This window comes from Passer domesticus, chromosome 1 (assembly GCF_036417665.1).
Source record: "Passer domesticus isolate bPasDom1 chromosome 1, bPasDom1.hap1, whole genome shotgun sequence".
Lineage (NCBI taxonomy): Eukaryota > Metazoa > Chordata > Aves > Passeriformes > Passeridae > Passer > Passer domesticus.
The window spans coordinates 101,801,365-101,828,365 of record NC_087474.1 but is presented as its reverse complement, the minus strand read 5'-3'; the positions used below and the strand labels follow the sequence as shown (position 1 = coordinate 101,828,365).

The window sequence follows — 27,001 nt, the reverse complement described above, 5'->3', positions numbered from 1 at the left end:
CTTCTTCTCCACACCTGTGCACTCAACTTCACATCAGAAAGTTAGGAGACTTTCCCTTTTAAATCAGCATTGCACATCTATAAAACAACAGCTTCTATGAGACTGATTACGCAGTTCTTAGAGTAGGAAGGCCTGGTTGGTCTTCTGCAAAGTCAGCAAGGCCTTGAGCTGTGCAGGCTCTGCCCAGCAGTTTATAAGAGCTCACTAAAACACAACACGTCTTAATCAGAACCTCATACCCAGGCTAATAAATACCAAGGTGTGCACCATCCCAAGTGAACAACTTCCATGCGTCTGCCTACATCACTTTCTTGCCAAATAGAAGGAATATTTTTCTTAAATCTGTTCCACAGTAGTTCAGTTTCTACTTAAGAAACCCTTATTTTGTGAGAATCTAGTAATTCTTTCCTCAGCTCCTTTACTGTCTTGCCTGAAGGGGCATGTGCATTCAACACAAACTTCAGAAGCCAACATAAAACATCCTACAAAAGACAAGGTCATAAAGGATGATGGGAATGGTTACAAAATAAACAATGAAGGCACAATAAAAGTAGTCTTAAAAGACAAAAAAGCAACCTTTATTATGAGATCATGATACATGCCAAAATAAAACCGTCTTTCGAATCACTGAGTGTGTTTATGAATTGTATTCACTGGTTTTTCCTGCCATTTTAAAACTAGAATTTGTTTGGTTTTGCAGATATTTTCAAAAATAAATATTATAAAACATAATTCAAGAAAAGATGCATACAATAGGAAAAGGGAAACCTGGCTTGAAACAAAGCCATTCCTGCAGAAGCCAAGAACAAAGAACGTATTAGGGTTGAAAACTTAAATATGCCCTACCTTAAACTGAGAGGGTAAAATTTTGTAAAATCAAGAATAAATCACCTAAAAACTGAAGATATGAGTATTTCTTTTCTTTTTTATAATATAACATCAAAATTACACAGAATGCCCCAGTGATCACTAGGAAATCTGCCACATTCTAGTTTTTCCAAACCAATTAAGTCCATGCTTCGTGGAATGAAATGCCCCCCTTCCACTGCAGGCCGAAAGTAAATACGGTCAAACCTCATCTTGCACTTGTAGGCTGCATTCAGGTTGGTGTTGGACTGGGTGTCCCAAGTGTAGCGGCAGTGCTGAGGTTTACCCAGAAACTCCCAGGCATCCTTAATGTTGTCAGGTAGATTTCCAAGTTTAGTAACCTGAAGGTAGAAGGAGGGAAAAAATTCCACAAGATAGTGAATTCAAAATTCTGCCTTCAAAAAATAGAACCCAGTTGTCACAGCATTGGATTTCTTTCTGCAAAACATAAGTTGTTAAAAATCAAAGATCTCAGAGATGTTTCTAAACTATGGTATTTCTCCAGATACTCTAAAGTGCAGCCATTTCCTGCAGCACTTTCTAAATCCAAAACATGTTCCAAAATAAATGTTCAGCTCTGAAATGTTGAGGTATAGGGCCCAACACCATGTTTCCTAAACCAATGTCATTCCAGTTCACCGCAACGGAATTTCATGATAGGAAGAGGTGAAACTCTTGACCTTCTAGTAATAATGCACAAATTTTCCTTTTAGTATCAGCAGACAAAAACTACTTCTAATTTTGAATGTCTTGATTGCTGGGAATTAAGATCTATTTCTCCAGAGCACCTTCTTCTTACATTGATTCTGAGAATTGGAGAGTAGAACAAGTAAAGACCAGGTTCTCAAAATCATAAGATGTTTTTGAAGCCAAAACTTCCATCAAATCTGCCTGCACCAGCTCAGATACAAGTATTGTTATTAAAGCACTTTGTTATTTGGAAGGGGTCTCCATATACACCACCTCAGCCAAAACAATGCTTAATTCTACTTAGTCACAGTTCCACATCTTAAGAATAAGTGTTGACTATCTCTGTTCTGCCTAAGCAGGTAATTTATCAAGACAACAGAAAAGCCTGAGAAGTTTTTGTCAAAATACCTTCTCTAAAGAGCAAAGTTGCTTATTTCTATTTACCTCGCTGTCTCTGAGGTTTGTATCCCCTCCAAATATAACAGTGGTGGACTCAGACTCTTTCTGCATTTCGTTTAACACGATTTGAAGCTGCTTTATACGTTCCTTTGAGTGATCTTTAGTGCTCTCCAGATGAGAAGTCATAAGGCAAAGTTCAATACCAGATATGCTCACCTATGTGTGAAACAAAGAGGCAGTGTTACTATCCACATGATGGTAAGAAGCTCAAACAAAAATCTAATCACAAATGACTCAATGTCAGAGCTCTGGTTAACATTAGTTTTACATTGAAGAAAAGCGGCTTACAGAAGGATAACAGGCTTTTAGTTTTGTTATCAGAGGTTATGAGACTCAAAAGCAAAGTGTGGTAAGTAACTTGTATAAAAGATTTAAGTTTGTCAGTATCAAATGCAACTGGGTTTGTACGCTTGGAGAAATTTTTCTGCTCTTTGAGACTATCATAGAGAAAAAGCCAGTTCAGTGTTTCCCGGGATTTTCTGTTTGGAAGGCAGAAGTACAGCTGCTTGGTACATCCTGACTCACTCACATGCACAACTAAAAGGTTCCTCTTCATGGCAGTCGTTGGGAAAGGTATTATGGCATGTTTCAGTAGCTTCACTCTCGATTTCTTTAACATTACAGCAGTGAAATATTCATCTACGTTACCTACAGAGGACCAAGCAAATAAATATTTGAGGACATCTTCTGCTGTGCCACAGCAGAACTGCCATAAAGCAGTTAAGGTCCTGAAAGAGACCTTTTTACCACAACCGGTGAGAATATGTTGATTTTTAAGTCATTAGTGGAAAGTTGCAAAATAATGGTCTGAATTTTCCAGATTTTTTAAATGCAAATACCTACAAAAATTACTTATCTATGGTACTTTTTGATTACCCTTGCTACCAATCTTTCAAAATGCAGAAATAAATACAAAGGAAAACGCCAGAAAAACAAGCTTTTCACATGCATAATTTGCCTCAAGCTACATGCTGATACCAAAACACAGAAACATCAAATGCTTCCTTCTCAACTTTACTCTTTATATACTTTAAAATGGTTGGAGGTTTTAGCAAGAGAAACAGAATAAACCTAACCTTTGTTTTCTGGTTTTTGTCTTTAGCACCTGAGGATATTTTCATACCTGGAATAATAGTGTAATTGCTTGCTTTCATCTGGAGAAGAGGGAGATGTGGTGGGATGACCTCCTGTAAAAACACAACATCTGGACTGTATCTGAAAACAGCAAGGCAAGAAAAATTTCAGTTAATTACTGAGAAGTAGTACTGCAACACCCTGACGCCAAATGAACAAAGTCAGGGATTTCAGGTGCACCTTGCCCTCACTTTCCTAGGTTTTGTAAGAAATTGCTCTTTAAAAAAGAAAAAGCTATCTGCATTGTATTTAGCAGCACATAGACACCACCACCTTACTAAAAGGGAGGAAACAATTGTTATTATGAACATGGAAACAACATGGTAGTAAAATGCATTACTTCCTTCTACTATGACCTTGCAGGTTTCATATACTACATAACTTGAGGAATTTAACTTAAGCAGCTGCAAAGTAGCTTTGGGACATGTTTTCCAGAAGATTCTCATGTACAGGATGCAATTATGAACTGTGTTTGTGATGTATGATTGCAACTTGAACAATATTGCCCATTATTACAATTTTAAAGTAGCCATCTCAAAATATTTAACCTCTGGAATGCTGCATAGGTTCACACCTTTTAGTAAGTTTAACAACTCTCAGCTATTTAGGACTTATAGGGTGAGTGATCTGTTGCATCTAACATAAAGATAATTGGGACATGAAGATTTGTAAATTCTTAAATTAAGAAGCCTTTTTATTTTTCTGTTGAATGCAGGCACCTGACAATACACAGAGGAGGTTGTACTTACAATGCCAGGTATGTACAGATTCCTCTGGCTCGATCTTTCACATTTCCTAGATCCAGCCCATCAATGTTCCAGGTGATCAGCGAGAAGTTGCTGTCATCTTCTTTTTGCTGTGAGTCTTCACTGTTGACACCAGCAGTACTTGTAGTTGCATCTCCAGTGAGGTCAATGCTAAAGAGAGAGTGTATTTGTTTGTTAACATGCATAATACTAACCCATCTGTGATTGCCTCACTTATCTTCTAAAGCAGGTATGGAGCTCAACATCGTTTACATCGCAAAAACTAAAACATACCGACCCCAGTCGTACAGAGCTGTGGTACACAGGTGAAGTAAGTGTTTTTTTCTCCACCTGATGGATGGAAGATAACATTTACCATTCTGATGTAAGCTAATCAGATGGTAACCAACAAAATCCAAAGTAGTTCAACTCTTTCCCCACAATCCCACTCCTTCCCCATGTACTTCAGGAACAGGCTGCTTCCAAGTGGACTCCCCATGGGGTCACAGGTCCTGCCAGCAAACCTGTTCCAACACAGGCTCCTTTGTCCATGTGCTCACAGGTCCTGCCAGGAGCCTGCTCCAGCGTGGGCTTCCCATGGGATCAGCCTTCTTCAGGCACCCAGCTGCTGCAGTGGAGAGTCCTCCCCGGGCTGCAGGTGGATCTCTGTTCCACTGTGGTCCTCCACTGGGCTTGCAGGAGCACAGCTGCCTCACCACGCTCTGCACATGGGGAAATCTCTGTTCCCGCACCTGGAGCACCTCCTGCCCTTCCTTCTTCGCTGACCCTTGGTGTCTGCAGGGCTGTTTTCAGTTCTCTCTTCTGCTGCAGATCCCGTGGTGCTGTAACTTTTTAACCTTAAGTACATTATCCCAGAGGCGCTACCACCATCGCTGATGGGCACAGCATTGTTCCACAGCAGGTCTGCCTTGAGGCCAGCTGACCTTGGCTCTGTCAGACACAGAAGAAGCTTCTGGCAGCTTCTCACAGGAGCCATACCTGTAGCCCCTCACTACCAAAACCTTGCCAAGCAAACCTGGTCAGAATTGACAACACACTGATGTTTTTGTTGTTGCTAACTAGTGCCTACCTCAAGACAAGGGCTTTTTAGCTTGCCATGATCTGCAGGTGCATAAGCAGCTGGGAAGAAACATGACGAGGCAAGCTGACCTGAACTGGCAAAAGGAATATTCCATACCGTAGATCACCGTGTTCAGCAAATGAACTTGGAGGGAATTGGCCAGGAGGAGCCAACTGCTGCTTCGAGATGGGCTAGGCATCAGTCAGTGAGTGGTGAGCAACTGTACTGTACATCAATTATCTTTCTTGGCTTCCATTTCTCTCTCTTTTTGTTATCTCAAATTTCATTACAATTAATTTTATATTATTATCATTCATTTTATTTCTACTGTAAAACTGTTTTTAGCTCAACCCATGGGTTTTATCTTTTTTTTCAATTCTCTTTCCCACCCCACTGAGAGGGTGGTGGTAAGTCAGGGTGTCTGAGTGAGTGGGTGCATACTACTTAGTTAAACCATAGCACACAGGAATCTGGAAAAGTTCAATTCCACATGCACATCAATACACTCAATACATTCTCCAGATGTGCTGTGAGATGGTGTATGTGAAACACAGATCTTACATCTTAACTTTCACAGGTACATTTAACAAGGTGTGCTTGTACGTGCCAATTTTATTTATAGAAATAAAAATTTGCATACATCTGGCATAATGCAAATATGTGTAATTTACACATATACAAATGTGTGTATGGTAAAATCTGCATACATATCACTGCACAACACAAGGCAATGAGACGAAAATGTGCCTACGCCTTCCCCAAAAGGTTCACAATCCATCAGTCCAGAGGATCCACAGAGGGAAAACAGAGCCCAAAAACCTGAGAGCCCCTCCATGGGAGAGAAACGTCGGGAAAGGACGAGATCGGGAGCAGAAAAGGAACAGGAACCACGTGCCTCGCTGCACCTCAGCCGAGGTGCGATGCCCCGGCGACGGCTCTCCCCGGCTGTGGGGAACCTGCCTCCCCCGGGAGGCTCCGCTCCCCGACCCCTCCTGCTGCCACCTCCCCCGTCCCTGTCACCTACCAGCTGCCGCTGTCCGCGCCGGCCGGGGCCGCCCCGCCCGCCGCTGCCCCCGCGTCCCGCGGCGGGTCGAAGTAGGCGTTCAGCGCCCTCTGAAACACAGGGGCGGCTGGCAGCGAGGGGCCGCCGCCGGGCAGCCCCGCGGCCCCGCCGGCCCCGGCCGTACCTCCATGTGCCAGTCGCTGGCGGCCAAGAAGCGGCGCGCCACGGCCTCGTCGCTGCTGGTGATGGTGGAGAACTCGGAGCACAGCACCTTCCTCCGCTTGGCGACGTGCAGCGCCTCCTCATCCTGCTGCTCCCGGTTGTGCTCCGCCGGCGGCGCGGCCTCGGCCCGCTCCTCCATGGCTGCGGCGGAAGGCGGGCACAGGCACCGCCCGCCGGGGTTGCCGTTCCGGGGCGCGGGCGGGCGGCGGTCAGCGGGGCGGCAGCATGGGGTTCACGGCGGAGAGCCTGAAGGAGGCCATGAAGTACATGGTGGAGTCGAAGGGCTTCGACCGGGTGCTCCGCAAGGTACGGGCACTTGGAGGGCAGGGCTCCGGGAGCGCGGCCCCGCCGGGACAGCTCGTTTCTCCGGGCCTCGGTCCCCTCCCGGAATAACCGGCTGAACCGGGATCGGGGCGTCCGTGCTGCGGGCACGGCAGGAGCCCGGTGGTGCAGGCTCGCCGCTGTTTCCCCGCATTCCAGGCCTCGCACCCCGGCTAACAATTGCTAAAACAATTGTTACAATAAGAATAATTACCCAATTGTTATTCAGTAACTCTCGTTAAGCACTCCGGCTGCCTCCCAGCAGCTCTCTGGAGGTGGCTGTACTGAATAACCTTCAGGAGTCATTCAGCAGGTGGCATTCTTTCCTTCCTACGTACGTGCGAAGCCACTAACTTCCAGGACCGGGGAGTGGTAAAGTTAACTCTCCCCTGTTTAAAATTAGAAAGATGCCTCGTTATGACATCTCCTGAGCCTGAAGTCAGGCTGAAAGCACAACACACACCCCCCAGTGCTCTCTGAATTTCTTCTGCACAAGGCCTTACACTATACCTTCACTGCACATTCTGGTGTAAGGAAATGTAATTGACACTGCACCGGTAGTGCTGCATTGTTGTGCTACATCATGTTAAAAATAGTTGCAGCTACTGTTAATTTACACTGCAGTCTGTGTAGAATGCAGTAGCATAGCTGCTGTGTAGGAAAGTTCTTGTTCTAGAAGCAGTTTCGGTGTTCTCATTAAATTTTCCCTTTAATTTTTATTTGGTTGTGTAACTGTGACGTGGAGTGATGGAGTCAATATATCTAAGAAAATCAGCCGTGATTTTAGAGTAGCAAATGTTATAATGGAAGCAGTGCTTTTGTTGACAGCTCCATGATCTGATACACTTAATAAAAATCAACTGTTTGCAAAGTAATTCTTGCGGTCATGTTTTTCCAAGACATGTTGGTGAGTATAAAGTTTTTTTAAAATGTATAAAGCTTTAAGAAGATAATTGATATATTTATGGAGTCCATTTAATTCTTAGTCACCACTTCACTGTGATACCTTTACGCTCCTTTTAAATCCTGATAAGTGGTGAGCAAATATTAGCATTTCCGTTTGTAAAGGTAACTGCCTGGAAGTGAGCCTTGGGAGACAGGCTTCCAGTCCTGCCCTGGAATACTTTCAGATTTTTCCTGCAACCTTCTAGAATTAGGATGCTAGGAATCTGATGATAATAAAAGTACAGTTTGAATTAAAAGTAACTGCTGCTTTTCTGGGTGATACCTGAAATCTCTCTTACCATAAGTAAATTACTCAAGTTTTTTCTTATTCTGGAGAAGACACATTTAGTCTGAAACCTTTCACCTCAATCCCCAGCTGTAGTTTCTGGTGTAACTCCAATGTGGTATCTACCCAGGGTTTAATGACTGTGTGTTTAAAGCCTGGAAGCTGAAGCAGTGTGCTGTTCCCCGAGGCAGACGCGTGGGAGGACGAGCACAGCAGGGCTGGGAGAAGCACAGAGCAGCAGCTCTGGCTGAGTAGGTCCTGGAAGCGTTCAAGTACTGAACTATTTTTGTCAAGGAGAGCAGGCATGTAGTGCCAGATCAGAGCAATGGCAAATGGGACCAGATGCTTTGCTCACCTCACTGGTGCGGTGGAGCACCAACCAGTCCCTGACAGGAGGGGAAGCCATCTGCTCCCAGTGCTGAGCATCAGTAAAGCCCTCCTTAGAAATTCTGTGAGAAGCTCAGGCCTCCAGTGCAGTGCAGCATGCCTGATTTAGGGCTTGGGGTTTTCATTGATACAAGTTCTATTTCTACATTAGGATGTTGCCTCAGTAATTTCCTCTCTCTGTAATACCAGTTTTTTTCCATTAGAAGACTGCACTGCATCATCATTGATCTTGATTTGTCTGCAAAACTTGGATAAACTCTGGTTTATCAGAAAGGGTGGAACTCAACTCTTACATTGCATTATAAATAAGGGATTATGAAACTGGAAACATTTCAACCTTAATATATTTTAAGATCAAAAAATACTTAAACTCAGCTAGTAACAGAATGGAAACATTCAAGTTTTAAAAAGCCCTTGTAAAAAACCTGAAAATTAGTAGGAAGAAATAAATAAATATGTCCACATTTCACTTTTAATAGTCTAAAAGCACTTCAAAGTCTTAGTTATACATGTAAATATATGTGGAACTTACCCCAGTTTTGCATCTGCTTTCAGATTTGGAATATAGTGCTACTGACTGAAGAAATTTAAATAGAGATTTTCAAATACTGAATTGCAGTAACTTCTTGGTGTCAAAATTACAGCTTCTTTTGTTGGTTATAGGGAGAAGCATGGTATCATAGGTGAGCTGTAATTCTGGATTTACCACCTGTGGGCTGGAATGAAACTGTATATGCAATAATGATGCTGTAACACTGTGGTACAGCCTTGGATACTTCTACTCATGAATATGAATTTCCAATCAGAAGCCAATCTGATTAGTATTTCCAATGCTCATTTCAAAATAGTGATTTTTATTGAGGTTGCTCTTATATAATGATTAATTAATTACTGGTGGTCTCATTTCCATTTTGTGAGCTAACAAATATGCCTTCACAACTATGGCACACACAGATACTTACAGCAGTTTTGTGTTCCCTCTAATCTGGTATTTCACTCACGGCTTAAAGAAAAAGGAAAACTGAAGACAGTTTCCTCCTAAGGAATTCCTGACAGCATAGCACCTATTGAAGTTCTGTTAAGCTGTCAGTTTAAATATTTGTCTGCATTAGGAGTACAGATTTTTCTAAGGCAACAGTCTTCTGCTCAAAATTTTTGGAAATATCTAATGGGACAGTTGAATTACTCTATTTTCCATCTTTTAATTTGTCTCATGAGTCCAGAGTCAGAAAAAATTTACTTTCAATTTGATTGAGGGCAATATTACGTGTTGGTACTACTGTCACTAAGCTTTTTATTGCTTTTTTGTTCATACAGATGAAACTTCAATCTGCAACTCCTGGAAAAGTTGTTTGTGAAATGAAAGTAGAGGAGGAGCATACAAACAGAGGTGGCACATTACACGGAGGTTTGACAGCCACCCTTGTGGATGTGGTGTCAACAGCAGCATTGCTGTACACAGAAAGAGCAGCTCCTGGGGTCAGTGTGGACATGAACATCACGTAGGTATCATCCACTGTGGTACCAAAAATTTTTCTTCCCCAACTGACTCCCTTGTACATCTTTTATGTGCTGTAGCACTCACTAAAAATGGGTGTTTTCTTTGGTTTCTGAAGTCCTGTTTTGATAAATTAAAGGGGTAGCATGTGTGTTTTTGGAGAGTGCCACTTGATTTCAATTTTGATTTGGACCTTTTTAAGATTTTATTTGTTACATATGTTTACGAGACAGTGTCCATTCCTTCGTAGAATGTAAAGGTATGTTGATATGCCAGCAATTTTACTCCTAAGAAATTGGTTTGGTTTCAGTTTTTGCTTGTGCAGTATGTTAATGTCTCCTCAAAACCCAAACTCTAGGGTAAGCAGTTTTCTGTAAACCCTTTTTTAGTATAATTCCATAAACCAGAGAAAAATATTAAAGCAGAAAGAGTTTACCTTTGTTGTGTATAGAGGGTGAATTACAGATTGAATCAGAATTTCTCAGTGGAAGAAGAATCCTTTGCTCTAGGTTATTTTAAGGGTTTTTTTTTACTGAGAATAGTTCTTCCTGTAATGAAAATTCAAAGCACGATGTCTTAAAAAAAATTGTTCTGAAACTTTCTGTGATCATGCTTGTCAGCTTTGCTTCATTACTTTTAATGAAGACATTTTGACCAACTGGAACTAAAGTAATCCTACTTGGAATAACTAACAGAGCAGTAAAAATGTTAGAAAAGTAACTCATCAAAACTGCCTTAAGAAAAAAAAAGAAAACTTTAAGTGTGTTGGGGGGGTGATCTGTATCTTTACCAGGTTTCCCCTCCTTTCTCTCCCAGCACCTTCTGATTTCTCCACTAGGCAGATGGGGGATTAAGCATCTATTTTAGCTTCATGCTACCACTGTGATGACTAGGATCTTACTGGAAATTAAAACCTAAAATTCTCCTGTCATTATGGGTTTTTTCCTGCAGTAGTATACCAAGAGGCCAACATCTGAATTATTGACACTATCAGTTATGTTCACCCAATTACATAAGGGCTGAAATCTGGCAAAAGTGCTATCTCTGGAGGTGATCCAAAATTACCTTTAGGCAATGTTACATGAAGCAGTATTAATATCTTTTTTTAACTTGGACTACTGCATTCATTGAACAAGTGAGATTGGATATCAAATATTGTTATAAGAACTTTTTTCCTTTTTGGGAAGGAGCTTTTTAAAAAGTTGTCATGAGGAAGCTATTTCAGTAATGGAAAGAACAGAGAGAAACAGAGAAAATTTTTTTTGGTAACCACAAGAGGATCAGCAGTAGCTTCTGGAAATGAGACAAGGCTGAAATCCTGCCCTTGTCAAGCAGCAGAGCTGGTGCTACCTCAGCGTTAGGCGTCACTGACATTCTTGTGACATGGCGTCGTGTATAAAAATGGACTCGTTGATGAAATTTATCTCAACAAGATTAACATCCAGCAATTCTTTATTTTCCTCTACACGCTAACATTTGATTATTGTTCCCTTACCTCAGATCATGGTTGGATCATGTTCCTCTTAATTCGTTCCAGGGGAATTCTTTGTGCAGAAATTTCTTCCTATTCCCCAAAGAGTGTGTTTTAAAAGCACATCCTCTTGCTCATGTAAATAAAACAAAGAGTTTTCTAATGAAATGGAAACAACATTTGAGGGCTGCCCAGATTTCCATGACTTTCCTCTAACCAGGGTATGGGAACAGTTAACCTGTGCTTACAGCTCCATACAGAAATGACCTTCTGGAGCCTTTGTGACAGTGACATTTTGCAGCTGAAGCTGCCAGACTAGTTTAGAAAGGCTGTAGGAAGCCAGCAGTGGTTGGAATAGGACTTGGAGCTGAACTTTTAACTGAAGTCTTGGATATCTCATTGTTTCTGTTCCAAAACAGACTTTTCCTCAGAACCAAGCCAATGGGTTTCTTTCTAGCCTCCATTTTCTCTGAGAGCTCTTACACTTACTTACCACTGCCAGTAGTTAGAGGAGCTCAAATCCATTAAGTGGGGGTTTGAAAGTAGGCAGGCAGAGAGAGATCTGGCTTTATTACCCGCTTCTACTAATTCCTTCATGATAATATAAAATGCAGGAATATTCTTGGATTTATTCTCTGTACAGTTGCTTACCTGTTCCTTTTTTTCTTCCTTGAAGATACACTTCTGCTGCTAAGATTGGAGAAGAGATACTGATTACAGCTCAAATTCTGAAGCAAGGAAAAACTCTTGCATTTGCCACTGTGGATTTAACAAATAAGGCTACAGGAAAGTTAATTGCACAAGGCAGACATACAAAGTTCATAGGAAATTAATATGAAAAAGTATTTTAAATAAGAATGTTGGACTTCAGAATCTTCAGAATCTTCAGAATCCCATTTAGAATTATTTTCTCACTTATGCAATATCATCTGCACAAGTTGTGATAGTCTCTATCAAGTGAATTTGTCTCACTTCTATAATAAGCGAACAGATTTCTTAATTACCACCAGTATTGCTACAAGCCTAGGTTTGGGATGAACAACAGAGTGTGATGACGTAGGGAGGCATGTTGCTTTTTTTGGTCAAGATAACAGAAGGGAAGAGCCTTTGGACCAGCCATATGGTCAACCAGCATGACAGCACTTTAAGAGATCTGCTTTCTCTCTACCTGTGGCATCATGTGACAAAGCAACCCTGTCTTCAGGCCTGTCACTGTCACACTCAAACACCACTAGAAGTGCTTCCAATCTGTACTTGTTCCCTGAGATGGTAGTACAGAGTTCTGTAACATCGTCCAGAACTGGTTTGAAAGTGTAAAGCAGGCTAATGCAAAATGTAATTTACTGATGCTGTAATAAATTAAGAAGTATTCAATAAAGCTTTCTGAAACTACCTTTTTAAAGACTGTTTCGTAGTTTTGTAGCCTCTTTGCACTTGTCAGCTTGTCAGCATAGAGTAGTTGAGAGAGGGTCTGGTGGAACCTTGTACAAATTCACCCAAGGTGTCATCATCTCCCTCGGATCCTGGAACATGAATTGTATCATGTAGGCTTTTCAGCTCTCCCTAGCTGAGCTTGTGGTTATATTTGTTTAAAATCCATCAGCTGCATGTTACAGATGTAAAAAGTTTGGTGAGCTTTCATTCAGGCTAAGGCTGTAGATTATCTGTCCTGGGTTGAATGTGGTAGAGTTAAGCTGCTGTTCATCAGCCTGGTCTTCTCTTGCAGTGTTGTGAACAGGCTTAACTGCTTTTTTCAAACTGTTGACAAATGATCCATGGCAAGGTTATCAAGCTGTAATAAGAACAGCAATGCTGCATATGCTGTGCATGTTTTTCTCCTCTAGCAAAAAACTGATGTACACTGATAAAGGGCATTTGTAAGTCCTTTTTGTTGTGGAAGTTGAGTCATTATCTTCAGTCATTTGACTTTTGTGATGAGCAGTTAAGGTTTTCTTCTGTATTCCTAAACCTAAAGAAGTAATTTTCAATAAATTAGGTGACCTGTTCATGCAGACTGATTTTCAGTATAAACTTGTGCAAGTTTTCTAATGTGTCATTAATCTTTCCAAAATGACCTTTAAACAACTAATATGAGCAGATAACTAACCCTTCAGTGGAAGTTCTCTGAAAAAATATCTGCAGTGGGCTCAGGCTACCAGCATGTATTTTTGCTGCAAGTTTAGAACAGTTTTTCATGGTATATACATTCTCAGAAAAGCTTTTTCTCTGGGGCTGCCTCAGAAGCATACAGGGCTTACATGCCTGTGGCTAGTTGAACTTTTAATAGCAGCATCCTCTCTTTAGCAGTGCGTTCATGATTGATTTTCCCCCAGTACTTGCACTCACTCATACTCAGAAATCAACCATGAATCCCATTTAAAGAAACACAATGCTTTGATGAAACAGTTCTGCTTACTACATCAGTAACCTTTTTTGTTTTAAATCTTTGCTCATCAGAGCTAGATGCTGCACTGTATGAAATTCTCAGGTCACAGCTCCCTCAGCCTGGAGCACTGTTACAAGTCTTAAGAATCTCCAGTTCCTTCTGCAATTACTTGGATGAGCAGAGAGGATCCATCAAAGCAACTGGATGCACTTACTCACTTCGGCGATTGCTGCTCTGGTTATCTTCCTATTGACATGTTCTGGCATCTCCAGTTATATTTTGTCATTCTTAAGTTTACTTAAGACAGTTTTCTTACGTGGTTTACTCATGTAGTAGAGTCCAAGAGGATAGTTAAAACTGTTCCCCTCCAATTGCTGTAAACCAATTCCCCTCACTGGAACACAAGAGTGATTTTGACTATTACCTGAAATAAAAGGCAGAATGAAGGGTGAGAATGAAGGAGGTGCCAAATTCAATATGTGCCAAAATATTGAGAACATTCAGCTGTATGTGCTGGGGCCACTCTGTCCTTGTGTAACTGTCCCACTGCAACTTAACACAACTTCCCTCAGTCAGCGCTGGCTGCCTCAGGAACCTATCAGAGTTAAGTGGTCCCATTCTATCACTTAGCATTCATCATGTCTCCATAATTACAACTGAAAAGCATCCAGGCCAATTGAGAGTGGCAAACCTCAACACGGAAACAGCAGTATCCTCCTGTTCCCATTCAAGCCTGGCAAGGACTGTTTCAGGCTGAGAGGGAAACAGAAATAAACCTTCCTGAAATAACAAGTGAATTCTCTTCTCCCTTACAATAGACTACTCAACACAGTATTTTAGTACTGCCTAATTAATAAGAGGGACATCGTTAATATGCAGGCCAGTTATTTCAGAAGCAGTTAATTAAATGGATTATTTTAAGACAACCTTGTCTGTAATCCCTCACCAGCAGGAGTATGTTGACCTCATAATTTATTTCACAACTGAACTCAGGCACAGAGATGATCTTAGAAGGAACTGACACAATTGAGCTTGCCTAGCTTTGAGAGTAAACTGTCAAGCATCAAACTTAATACTTGGAAGTGTTCTTTACTGATTTCACTCTAACCTACATGTGGGAAAATCTGTATCTTACCTTAGCTGAATCATAAAGTAATGGAAACAAATTACAGTAATAAGGACAAGTGGTACATGGCTCCACCTGGCATCAGAACAAACAGACCTCCTGTGGGGTTGACCTGGTTCCATCACTACAGATTTAAGCATAATTCCCTTATAAGCAAGCAAATAATGATTTCATGAGCTCATCTTGTGAGTCTTAGTAGTATACCAGATTACATATCCAGTAACTGAAAGACAACTGCAAGTTCCATATCTTAACAGCTAAAAATGAGACCAACCCTCCCATATTGCAGTTTGTTGTATTTTGGGGGGGTTTGGTTTGTTTTTTTTTTAAATATACCAAACACCCAAATTATACTTATGCCTAGATGTCTGTTCTTATAGAGGCCACATAAGTGGCCATTTCATACCACATTTCAGTGGTATGAAATGTTGAGGAACAGTTTATCTTTCTCAGTGAAAGTAACTTCAGCTTCCCACTTCGTGCAGTACCCTGTCCAGCCAAGTGTTTCATGCTGGTTTCACATTCCTGCTATTGCACAAATGCGTTCAGACTGACACCCATGGGCTTGCACCATGTACAGCTGTGCTTTACAGATGCCTTGAGAAAATAAGGAATCAGAGCAGACTTGTTCCCACTGGCATTTGAAACCAGGGGTCCAGATGCTAATCAGGGCAGATACAGATCACAGATTAAGATGCAGTGAGAAGGGGTTTAGTCATTAAGGATTCCAGCTCTTGAGAAGATGTCAGTGATAAGCTAGGGAGAAGGTAAGGAAGGGTGCCACTGCCAAAACAAGTATTGAACTATCAGAATTCCTTCTAAGTCTTTTAGGCCAAGCCACCCATCACAGGATTCTCATGGCTGAGCTGCTGGTTTACAATTCTCAAATTCACAAACCACCACCTAATAGGGATGGGGCAGGGATGTCAGGTGAATTAGGCTGTTAAGTAACTGTTCTGAACAGCAGTTCAAATCTCTTCAGCTTCATTGACTGGCTCTGAGCCACTGCCAGGGCATATGGAAGAATTTCCCACCGCATTATGTCATTCACAATTTTAGAATTTCCATCTAAAAAAAAAAAAAATAAAAAAAAAAAAAAAAAAAAAAAATTAGGCAGAACCCCCCTAAACCTCTCCTTACCTCATTGTCCCAAGGAATAAAAAAACCCCACTTACATGCCTATTTTGCTACTTGAGTTCAGGGCCAACATGATGACAGTGATTACCTTCATGATTCTGCAGTCCTTTCAATGAACCACTGCTACCACCAGACCAGGATGCCAAGCTGCCATGGTTGTGGGACACAGCAGCATATACTCTCCCTCTTAAAAGAGAATAAATTACCTGCCAGCTTTCATCAAACAAGACACATTTGATATCATTCAGGAAAAACACCAAAAATAAATGAACTAAACAAAAAAAATACCCCTATTTTTGTTTACTGAGACAGTACCAGTGGCTTGTAACTCTAGTAAAATTCTGGATCTTTGATTTTTCTTGCTTAAAAGCAGTAGCTGCTTGAATAGATTTCCAGAGTCTGAACAGCAATTTTTTTAGTGGGTGCTCTAGCATACAGTAATTGTGCTTAAATTAAGGGACCTTTCCATATGTAAATCCTTTCCAAGCAGAAGTAGGCCACGGATATCTTCAGCCCTAAAAAGCATTTGAGTCACCCAAGCAGAAGAGAAATTACACTTAGCTTCAGTTAACCTGTAGAGCTGACACAGCCCTCCCTGTACAGCATCTGCGCTACCCAGTGAGCCTCGTGAGCTCCCTCCCAGCTGCGGTGCAAAGCAGAAACCAGCACCTACTGCTGCAGACCTCAAGGGTTTTAATAATGTCTTGTCTCATTGCTTCACTCCAGAAAGCTGTTCCAGAATCTGCAGGCTTACGCTGCTTGTGAATTTACTGCCACAATAAATGCAAAATGAAAAATCTGAGATGATTTTCCAGGCTAATAAAAGTAAATAGCAATTAAGTAAACTCACATGGCATGTCTGTCTGCTTAGTGAATCTAAATGCACTCTACTCATTCTTGACTTCAACTATCACGCTCAATGGCAGTAACATTAATGCAATATTTAATGAAGCCTCCAACAGTCCATTAGACTAATCTCACTATTAAGAGGCAAAAAAATCCTTCAGTGACTCTTCTCACTGTTCAACCCCCCAGATCCTGATTCAACGTAAGCTGGTGTTCAGTAACTGCACGTAACCTAAATGACTCAGCACACAAGTGCAAGAAAAAGCAGCGTTCTCCTGGCAGCAGAGCAGGGGTGGGAAGGGAAGAATGCCTGCAGAGCTCAGAAGCTGCAAGTATGTGCAAGGACCAAGCGTTTAAGGCAGTTGTGGGATGTTTTAACATAATCTCAAAACTAATCCATTGCACCTTACGTGACCACAGCCACTTACTGTAGTGCACGCTGATCCTCAGGTTTGTATTTTCAAAGTACAATCAAATAGGTCTTTCGGAAATGTCAATTTTTTAATCTCTAGGTCATTTTACAAATTCCAACTTTCATCTTCCCACCCGCTGTTTTTCTAACAGACTTAACATTTTGCAATGAAAAAAATGAAATTGAAACAAGAGAAGATCAGTACCTTTGATCTTTCAATGCTCAGAGATTAGTAACCAATCAAGTAACCAATTTTTTCCTTTAAGAGAAGCACTGACTAACCCCAGCATTTCTACTACCTGATATAACACTTGACATAAGTTTTAATGTTTATAAAATAACACTAAAGCTATAATAGAGCTTTTGAGAGGGAATTTATACTTTGAGACAGACATGACAAAGGGCATCAACTGCCAACTAACTACAGGCCTGTTGCATTTTGGCAGTACTTGTACAGCAGTTCTGTCCATCTTACCGTATTTTGGTAACTCCTGCACAGCTGAAGAAGCTTGAGAAGTGAAGCTTCAGTCATGTAGAGACTAAACATTTAAGAAGCTTATCATCATCCAAGAAGCACCTGATGCAAGCTTCCCTTCACCAGCCACTTCACTGAGATGCATTTAATGGCCTTCTGTCTGCTTAATTTATCCTTGCCCCCTTGGCACTTCCCAAGGTCTCATGACAAATCCTTAAGCAACAGCCCAGTTAAAACTCCCATACTCAGGTGCAATATTGAGTGTAGTTCAATTCTTGGTATTAGAATGTCCAAGGGAGCCTCACAAGCAGTTGACGGTAGGCACTAACTAAAATTCTTGTGAGAGAACCTTTCTGTGTTTACAAGCAGCTCCAAAAATGAGATGTACACCATCACAAACTGTGCTTTGGAAAATTAGTTTTGTGAGATAAAATTTACATTTTGAAAAAAAGACTACCAAAAAGCCATTAAGCTTACATAAAGAGGGCCTGAAACCAAAAGCTAGATCTTCCATTCACTTCTGAAGGGCATTTTGCTGAACTAACTTAATGGAAGAATATTTTGAGATTGAACTGCAAGTTCTATTGAGAAAGAGTGGAACAAGAATTGAATCTCTTCCCTCAAAAGCTGTCCTGTTTAAGGGGAGATAAATTCCTCAAAGGTGCCAAATGATACAGGAACAAACTCACATATTCTCCAACATTCTCATGCTCTGAAACCTGTAGGTCCCTTATCTTTTTTCCCCACTACTTAGACAGTGCAGATGGTTCTCAACTTACTCTGATAGCACAGCAAAAGCATAAGGTTTGCTAGCTGGGTAGTCTAGACCACATTTAACAAAATTAGTTTTCCAGTTTTTTGTTTCCTCTAATCCTGTGCTCTCCCAAGGAAGCATGGTATGGTTTGTCACGAGGAACAAATGAGCAACCCGTCTTAGGCACCCTGTACAGAACTAAAAAAGGAATTAAACTGAACCAGTTGTTTCCTGTATGATTGCTGACACTTGGAAAGCACTGTACACAGCCACTCAGACCAACATCTTGAGGCTTCTTCTAAGAGAAACCAGATTAAAGAACACAGAAATTCCTAATGCAAGAAGTGTCATTTGTTTGCTAATCAAAGTAACTACGACCCTATTCTCACTGTGGTGAGATGATGTCCAAAATGAAAAATTAAGAACAAAGGATGGCACTTACAAAACAAATTCTAAAATTCAGGAACTTAAATGTTCCAGACCCTATGAAACTTAGCTCAAGCTTCTTGGGGACATTTTGTGTTATGTCTTATAGATCGTTCAAAGAAGAGGCACTTAAAGCTGAGAAATAGTCAGTGCTATTAGCAGATACGGTGGTTACTACACATTTTACAAAGTCTTAGCATTCTGAAGAGCAGCCCTTTCAAGGTATTTCTTTGTAACTTAAGGCAACTATGAAAGTGAAGTTGGAGTTTTCAGGTGGAGTTCTTGTAGGGTGTTTCATATTAACCTGTAGGAATTTATAACCTTGGAAGCAAAATACTTATGTGCTAATACGATAAGATACTAGTAATGCCATTATTTCTGACCAATACTTTTCAAAACATATGGCCCACATTTGCAAGAACACCTTTGCCACTGATCTTTGCTTATCTTAACATTTTACAGTCTGTACATTTTCAGTGTTTGTAGTGGGTGACACTCTTAAGATGCAAGACGCTATTAAGATTCAATTAATAGGATTTCCATAAATAAAACCAGCCATCTTTTACCTAATTTATTTAATTTTCAATTTTTCCAATTCCAAACAAAAGCTAAATACAAGTTTTAAACATGTAAGCACTAGTTTTATCCAAAGGGAGTAGGCTTATGCAGTTTTACTCCAGTAAAGTACTCAACCCTTAAGCAGAGCCTTCTTTGTCATCAAAACTATACAGTAGTCTTCCTTTTATCATTGCACAATCTTAAATGTTCTGTCAGAACCAACTTTTGACACTCCAAACACTATTTTACATTGGTTTATAATGTCTATTCCAAAAGAAAGAAAAAAAACAACCTCAATGGGTTTTCTGTAAGAAATGTTTTAGAAACCAGTATTTCCTGCACAGTTCACCTGCAAGTTTACAAGTCTCAACTCTCAAAAAAAAATAATCCTCTACCAACATTGTTTCTGCAGCTATTATTTTACCTTTTTTTGAGCTGCTTTAGCAACTTCAGACTCCAGGTCTGCCTCATTCGTATAAATGCATCCAACTCAAAAGAATACCTTCATACAGTTATACAGCAACTTGGGGAAAGAGATCCAAAACAAAAGTGCCAGTAAACTTAAGACATGGCCCAGCAAAACAAAAGAGGCAAAAAATGCCTATACATTAAATGAGATGCTTTTTTTTCTTTTTAAGAAAGATTTCTTTCCCACACTTACTTCCTATTGTAATAGCCACTTTTTCGTTCATTAGAATGAATGATAGTGCTCGTCTATACAATCATGAACAGCAAAGCTATAAGGCTTTTATACCCGTTACATTCACTTCTCACCCTCAAAATATTGATGGTTAACATTAGAGATGTTAGGGGGCATGACCAGCACAAATGGGAACACCACCACAAATGATCACCTTGTGCTTTCGGATACATTTGTTTCAATGTACAGTCCCTTCATTTCACATTTCAGTAAGATGCTGATGCAGTGCAGAAGTGTGCAGAGCATCCTCTCTTTCACAAGGTCCATGCAGAAAACATCTAAAAAAAATTGCAAAGTTCTGAGATACAAATGATTAAAAAAATCCAGGATGATCAAGTTTCACAATGTATAGTGTTCTGAACATGAGTCCATTTTCTTCTAAATTCTGAAAGAATGAAGTGGTGAGGAAAGTGAAAATCCACTGCTGCATTCTGTGATCTTCCCCATTTTGCTGGCCAGCACCTTACTCTGGCATGTACGGACGGAGGTGATCCTCTATGGTACCAACCGTCCAGTGAGTGAGCTGCTCCTGTGGCAGGTACAGGCAGATGCTGCATAACTTGAAGATTGTAGCTTTGTTTTTTGGAGTCTAGACGCAAAGAAAACCCAAAGAAAATGTATTAAGCCTAGAAGTTTCTCAGGACTAATAGGTAAACCTCAAAGACATTTAAAATTCACTATTTCATACACATAAACAGCCAGAGTTTAAAATTAGTCTGAAAACTAATGCATAAAATGTTTTCACTATTTTGTTCGTTCTTCACTTGAATTATTTCTGCACTGTCACCCAAACAAAACCAATGCTTTAATTTTTCTTAACCACTGTTAGGCCTATTTCAGAACTTCTTTAACTTTTTAATACAAGAACATAAATTCTATGTGAACATATATGTGGCCTGTAGTTAGTTTTTGCACGTATGAGTCCTATTTATAGCGTAAGTTTCCCCTGAAACTGCCAAAATGCAATCATGAATGCATGATCAGTTTTTCTACTTGAGTACCTCGCAGCAAAATCACTAATGTTCCTGAAAAAAAAAGCTTTTTGTGGTTAAAATACACCTGTTAAAACAAGGACAAAAGAAGCTTACCTGCAAGTGCTGTCTGTCAATGAAGAGAAACACTGACTGGTTAGGGTTGTTGACAACAATTCCAGTCTTGTCCTTTCGGCTCAGAACATGCAGAAACTGTTTTTCATAGTCACCATGATGAAATTCAAACTTGGCCTACATGGTGTGAGGGAGGGAAATAAAATATTTTTCAAGATAAAGCACACATGTAACCCATTAATTTCCTTCAATCCGGGGCTTTGCAACCACTTTTGTTCTTCCCTTTTCTGATGTATTCTGAAAAGCAGAAACTGGGGACCATGGCAGTGTCTTGACAAAAATTCATTCTGCCAACACTGACATCAGCCATTGCAATGACATATTAACAACTCAAAGGTACAACTTTACCTGCAGCATATATAAAACCCAGTTTACCTTCCTATGGCAAAAGATCCCTGTGCAACGATTTATAACACAAAGGTTCCATCCATCTCTCTCTTCCATCTAATCAAATACAGCAGTTTGGAATACTGACAGAAGCTTAATAACGCCATCACATTTAGACAAAGATTCAGTTGTACTAAGAGGCATATCTAATCCACTCCTACCAATACAAACACACTGTATGCATTTATACACAGTGGCATTTGCAAAGGCCCTTTGGAAACTTTTATTTTGGAAGGGCTAATACAAGCGTGCATAAAGATAGAGGCAGAATTGGGCATTCAGAACACTGACTGCTTTATAAATAAAACCAGATAGTGTATGGTTTTACATCCAGAGAACTCGGCATACCTTATCAACTTACTGGTTAAAGAGAACACTCCCTCCGGGAACAAGTTAGTTACTAAAGTCAAAACCCAAAACCAAATACCTGAACAGGCCTAAAGGGTTCATCAGATCCCTTCCACCGAGAGAACAGGAGACAGACTATCTTCTCAATATCATTACGAGGCCATAGAATGAAGTCCATCTCCTGGGTACAGCCGATCACATCCTGTGAGCAATAAAGGTCTTTACTTACATTCCCTCCAGTGGTCAAAGACACAGATAAGCAACTTATCTATACAGGCACATACTTACACAACATTTGTTTTATTTTCCATTTGTTTTACTCATACCACAGCTGAAGTCTTCCTTGCTTGCCACTGAATTTTAGTATCGTTACTCACTTTATATAAACTACAACTTTAAGAAAACATTAGCCAAGACTGTCTTCTAATATTCATAAAGCAACATCACTTAAGATGTACAGCAGGAGTTGTTGCAACAATTATTAACACATGCCTTCTAAAGGACAAAGATGGCAAGAAGGTACAATTCCCAAGGCACATCTCTGAATGAGACAAATGAAAGGTAAAACTTCAGAACTACGTATTTGAACAGTTTCAGAACTATCATTACCCCACTGCTACTCTTCAAACTAGACCACACAAACACAGGCTCGCAGAGCCCGCATGCAGCAAATGAGAAAAAAAGGCAGGATTAGCCTTAAGATTCACAAGGAAAAGCTCAAGTGTTGAAAAAGTACAATTCACAAGTGTAAAAAGGAGCCTTACCCTGCGCATGGACTGGTAGCGGGGTGCATGGAGCTGTACTACATCCTTCTGCAGAAGCTCTAAGGAACTTTCCAAAGAATAGCTGGAATCCCGCACACCTTTCAGGATATTTTCTTCATAGTTATTGGTCATGACTGGTATCACTTCAGACACTTCAAAAAGTGCTGACTTTTTCTTCTAAAAAAAAGCACAGATTACATTAAGATTACGACCCTTTTTAGGAAACAATAGGTAATAGTTTATTTCAGGATTTGTGGTTCTCTGTATAAATGTATAAAGTACACATCACACAGCCTAGGACTTTGACACAAACCATGCTAAAATTTACATGCAAAAATTTATCAATTAAACAGAATCAGACCAACAAGTTTTATAAAATTTGAACAGATTTTTGTAATCTCCAAAAATGCAGATTTACATATCAATCTTGAAAACACTAAGATTCTGTCTAAACATTAACAGAATTGTTCCTTCTTCAAGTAGTGTATATGACTCTGGGATGACCAAGAACTCCTGCAAGCTTCTCTCTGCAAATATCAATCAAGTACACCTTTTTTCTCCTTTTCAATTTTTTACAGTTGGCCTTCTATGAAAAGTGAAATCTTTCAATGCCACATTTGGTGACAGCAGGTGACTGAGATCCCAGCTGAAGTTAGCTAAAATCTTCTCAAAGGAGAACTATTTTCATTTGCTATATAACTTTTATACTCACTACAAATATTTTAGCATCTCTGAAGCAGAGCCAAAACATTATGAGAATGTAAAATCACTAAAGTTATATGTCTGTTTCTAACAGCTTTCTTACAGTGCACTGGAAGTCTTGCCCTACTTAAGAGACAGCGTCTATCTCACCAAACAATGCTCCACCTCCCTCCCCCCCCCAATCAGACCACAGGTAACAGACAACTACTTGCTGCCCATGCTGACTGGAGCTAAACTCCTACTTTAAGCAAAACGCTATGGGATGGACATCTTCAGTTCCCTGTGATGTAAGCAAATAGGGCTTAAAACAGGCATTTGCCATGAATTTCTACAAAGCAACCAAAACGCAGTACCAATGACCAACTAAAAGTTAAGCTGTGTCATCTAAGAAAATCTAATTGTTGCCACTGCTTAAACATTCATTTTTATGTTACTATTACACAGTACCCAGAAATTACACCCCAATAAAATCCATCTATGCTTGCACTTGACAAACGAGCAAGCTGAACTCAGAAATTTTAAAGAAGCTTTTCAAGGAAAAATCTTAATTTAAAACACCTAATTATTACAGCAAATGCAAAATCTATACATATGAGGAGATTAAACAATTTCAGAGCTCATCTACATGCATTATCTACTCTGTTGCCATTTGCTTCTATCTTCACTTCCTCATCATGTGTTCAGCACATTCACTTTCTCCAAGTACCTACTCTCCTTAACGTTCTGTGGATAAAAACTCTCCCACAACTGCGGGTTTTTAAAGCTGGCTGTAGAAAGACCCAGCTCCCCACCCAGTTGTGTGGAATTCAGCAGCAGAGAAGGCAGCCAAGCAAATCAAGATTTTTCTCTTTGCTCTCCCCACTCCCTCTCAAAATGACAGCAGCAGTTCCACATGTGCTTGCGCACTTGGGCCATTTCCACATCACATCTTGCGACTCCTCCCTTCAACTGCCAGGTCTTCCCTTCTGCTTTCACCAGATAAACACATTCGGCAATCGCCCCAGCCAGACCGCCAACTGCTCACAGCCAGCAATTGTGCAGGTCAGACCCCAATTAGGCGCAAAATCTACCCAATACAGAAGTTACTAAGTAACCATTTAACGGAACCCTCTGCCTTACAAAACTACAAAACACAAAGAGCCAAAATGACAAACATGCAATTAGCAATTTAAAAAAAAAAAAATAGAAGTCAATGGACTCTGTTAAGGATAAAATATTTGATGAAATCAGGCAGCAAGGCTTTGCACAGAACACTTAAAACGCAACAAACACACAGACACACTTTAAAACCAAGTTACCTTGTCTTTGAACACAAAGGCAATGTACATCTTGAAGTCAAACTGGTCAGCTAAAGATTCTTTTTTCTTTCTAAGCTGAGCACGAAGTCTGTTCAGAGCTTGTTTCTTCCGGGAGTTTGGGTCCCCCATTTTGTAATACAGGTGGTACTAAAGCCTTTGGAAACTGTCGCTAAACTATGGGCACCTTTTCGTAAAGACTTAAGTACAACAGAAACAAGTCGTTTGATTCCTGCTAATACAACTGAATAGATCAAACGCTAATGTAACCCAAAACTGCACCTCAGGCAATATTTTACGAGAATGTCATACTGGAGGGGTCAAGAAACAAAGAAAGTAGTTGTCCAGCCATGGCTGGACAAGACGTTTTACAATAAATCAAGAAAAAACGCAAAGAATTTCGAAGAGAAAAATTTGAACAGTTTAGCTGCAGGAATAAGTGGGAAAGAATGAAGGGGGAAAAAAGAAAGCAAACCCCAAACAAATCTTATCACAATTTATGTGTACAATAAAAAGCAACTGGCACAAGCCCAATCCATGGGGGGGTACTTTTGCTCTGCTTACAAAAAAAAAAAACAACCCGAAGCTGAAATTACAAACTGCGTTCTACCCCAGCCAGATTCATGACTCTACTGATTATTATTCTCAGCCTTCCACTATTGCTATGTTGCCTGTCTTCTTCTTTAGAATTATTACACTTGGTGGAGAGCAGAGAAAAGGGTGCAAAGGAGGAGTGCACAACCCGGGAAGTATGACATTTCTCTGCCGCCAACAACAAAATCAACTACAGACAACACAGCGCTGGTTTGCAGGGGAGCAAAGAGAAAAGACAGCGGAGTCATTTCTAACTTCATCCTGCTCATCGCTACCCTGAGGCTACTGCTGCCGAAGAGGAGAGGGATCATGATGGCCATTGACAAGGGGCGGACAGGGATTCTAAAGGACAGTATTACCTCACCGAGAGACTTAAACCTGAATCAGTGCCCCAAACCCGGGCTTGCTCCCTACCAGTGGGAGAGCCCTACATCCCCCGACACCTCATGCACTCCCTGGGCTGCTGATCCCCCGGGGATCCTTCCCTCTCTCTCTCTCTCTCTGCTGCTGCGAGCACGGTCAGCCGAGGCTGTGCATGGCCGGCGCTCTGGGATTTCCCTTGGGCTTCTCCCTGCGCGCAGGGCGGCCGCGCCCGGGGCAGCGGGACACCCACAGCAGCACCGCCTCTCTCCCCCCTCACTTCATGGCCACGACTCGGAAAACATGGAGTGCCTTTTACTCCTGCTTTTCGGTGACAGATTTTTTTTTTGCGAGGTTTTTGTTTGCTTTTTTTTTTTTCTAATTGCAACCTAGGTTGCAATTTTAAACCTCTAAATCACCTTCCCCCGAAAAAAAGCAAATCCCCAATTATCAGGTTATTTTCTTCCTCTCTCCAGACATTTTTTCCCCCTCCCCAGGTGTTTTGATTAGTCGGGGTTAAAAAGTTTTTAGGTCAGCAAATTCGCCGGACCAGGTTAAGAAGAGGAAGGGGAAGAAAGTACTTCTCCCCTTCTCCCCCTGGAGAGAAAGGAACAAAAAACCAAAGGAAAACAAAACCAAAACAGAACAAAAAGAAAATGAACCCCTCCCAAAGCTTCCCCCCGAGTTAAGCAAGAGACTGAGAGGCTCCGACGAGAGCCCGGGACCGTGGCCCGCTCGCTACCCGCAGCCGGCGGGCGCAGGAGCAGCAGTGGAGGAGGAGGTGGCGGCGGTGCTGGCAGCACGGAGAGGAGCCATGTCAAGATAAAGCCACGAAGCCGCGGAGCCCCCCCATCCCTGCCGCAGGGGACACGGTGACCGGGCCGCCCGCTCTGCCGCTGCTCGGCCCCGACCTGGTCCCCATAGTCTAGCTCAGCGCCCCGGGGCCGGGGAGTGGGGAAATGGTGGCGGAGAGAGAAGGAGGAGGAAAAGGCGACGGCGGCGGAAGGAGGAGGAGGAGGAGGACGCTGTCCCTGCGCTAGCGGCTCCTACGGATGAGGGCGGCGGGCATAGAGAGATCCCAGAGCGGCGTCGGAACAGGACCGGGACGGCCGGGAAGAATGCTGAGAGGGCTGAGGAGAGCCTTTTTTCGCCCAGGCGGTCCCGGGACGTCCTCGAGGGCGACGGCAGGAGCGGGCAGGAGGCAGCGGGAGCGCCTGTGCCTCGGCACGGAGCGAGCGCGGAGTGCAGCTGCGCAGCCACCACGGACCGCTCAAAATGGCAGCGCCTGAGTCACACAGGCACCGCCCTACCCGCACCGCCGGCGCGTACCAAGCGCTCGTGCCTCGCGGGGGGGAGGCACTGCTGGGGTCGAGGCAGTAGAGCTCCACCTCGGTAACCACCGTGGACACGCCTTGTCGGGAATGTCGGGAAGCAAAGTGCAACAGCGGCTTGGAGTCTCCGAGCTCTCACCGCGCCAGGAATCCGCACTACCCTGAACTTTCTTCCCCTCCACCC

General features: G+C 41.6%; 3 protein-coding genes across 4 annotated transcripts; 1 reads left to right on the top strand and 2 right to left on the bottom strand.

Moving 5' to 3' along the window:
- Positions 1 to 551: 551 nt before the first annotated feature.
- On the bottom strand, positions 552 to 6,341 carry TDP2 (tyrosyl-DNA phosphodiesterase 2). Of its 2 annotated transcripts, XM_064431787.1 has the most exons (7): positions 6,165 to 6,341; positions 6,002 to 6,090; positions 3,900 to 4,067; positions 3,140 to 3,231; positions 2,546 to 2,664; positions 2,002 to 2,172; positions 552 to 1,208 (listed from the first exon to the last, which is right to left on the bottom strand). In XM_064431787.1, the coding sequence occupies exons 1-7, from the start codon at positions 6,339 to 6,341 to the stop codon at positions 927 to 929; spliced, it is 1,098 nt and encodes a 365-aa protein (XP_064287857.1). In that variant the 3' UTR covers positions 552 to 926. The 2 variants fall into 2 exon arrangements, with proteins under 2 accessions (XP_064287857.1, XP_064287862.1); XM_064431792.1 differs by lacking the exon at positions 6,002 to 6,090 and having other exon boundaries at positions 6,165 to 6,299.
- A 33-nt stretch (positions 6,342 to 6,374) lies between these two features.
- Positions 6,375 to 12,502, top strand: ACOT13 (acyl-CoA thioesterase 13). The gene is made up of 3 exons (XM_064431804.1): positions 6,375 to 6,508; positions 9,459 to 9,643; positions 11,787 to 12,502. The coding sequence occupies exons 1-3, from the start codon at positions 6,428 to 6,430 to the stop codon at positions 11,941 to 11,943; spliced, it is 423 nt and encodes a 140-aa protein (XP_064287874.1). The 5' UTR covers positions 6,375 to 6,427; the 3' UTR covers positions 11,944 to 12,502.
- Positions 12,503 to 19,228: 6,726 nt separating this feature from the next.
- On the bottom strand, positions 19,229 to 26,762 carry C1H6orf62 (chromosome 1 C6orf62 homolog). The gene is made up of 5 exons (XM_064431801.1): positions 24,536 to 26,762; positions 22,536 to 22,712; positions 21,851 to 21,973; positions 21,019 to 21,153; positions 19,229 to 20,519 (listed from the first exon to the last, which is right to left on the bottom strand). The coding sequence occupies exons 1-5, from the start codon at positions 24,662 to 24,664 to the stop codon at positions 20,394 to 20,396; spliced, it is 690 nt and encodes a 229-aa protein (XP_064287871.1). The 5' UTR covers positions 24,665 to 26,762; the 3' UTR covers positions 19,229 to 20,393.
- Positions 26,763 to 27,001: the final 239 nt, after the last annotated feature.

Bases quoted from the DNA above. Each gene is read 5' to 3' on its own strand.
- TDP2 (XM_064431787.1), bottom strand. From the start codon at position 6,341: ATGGAGGAGCGGGCCGAGGCCGCGCCGCCGGCGGAGCACAACCGGGAG. The intron at 3,232-3,899 runs GTAAGTACAACC...TGCTGTTTTCAG, and splicing joins ATCTGTACATACCTGGCATT to ATACAGTCCAGATGTTGTGT. The intron at 1,209-2,001 runs GTAAATAGAAAT...TTCTACCTTCAG, and splicing joins CAAACCTCAGAGACAGCGAG to GTTACTAAACTTGGAAATCT.
- ACOT13 (XM_064431804.1), top strand. From the start codon at position 6,428: ATGGGGTTCACGGCGGAGAGCCTGAAGGAGGCCATGAAGTACATGGTG. The intron at 6,509-9,458 runs GTACGGGCACTT...TTGTTCATACAG, and splicing joins TCGACCGGGTGCTCCGCAAG to ATGAAACTTCAATCTGCAAC. The intron at 9,644-11,786 runs GTAGGTATCATC...TCTTCCTTGAAG, and splicing joins AGTGTGGACATGAACATCAC to ATACACTTCTGCTGCTAAGA.
- C1H6orf62 (XM_064431801.1), bottom strand. From the start codon at position 24,664: ATGGGGGACCCAAACTCCCGGAAGAAACAAGCTCTGAACAGACTTCGT. The intron at 21,974-22,535 runs GTAAGGCTCCTT...TATTGCTCACAG, and splicing joins GCTACCAGTCCATGCGCAGG to GATGTGATCGGCTGTACCCA. The intron at 20,520-21,018 runs GTAAGCTTCTTT...CTTTGCGTCTAG, and splicing joins TTGACAGACAGCACTTGCAG to ACTCCAAAAAACAAAGCTAC.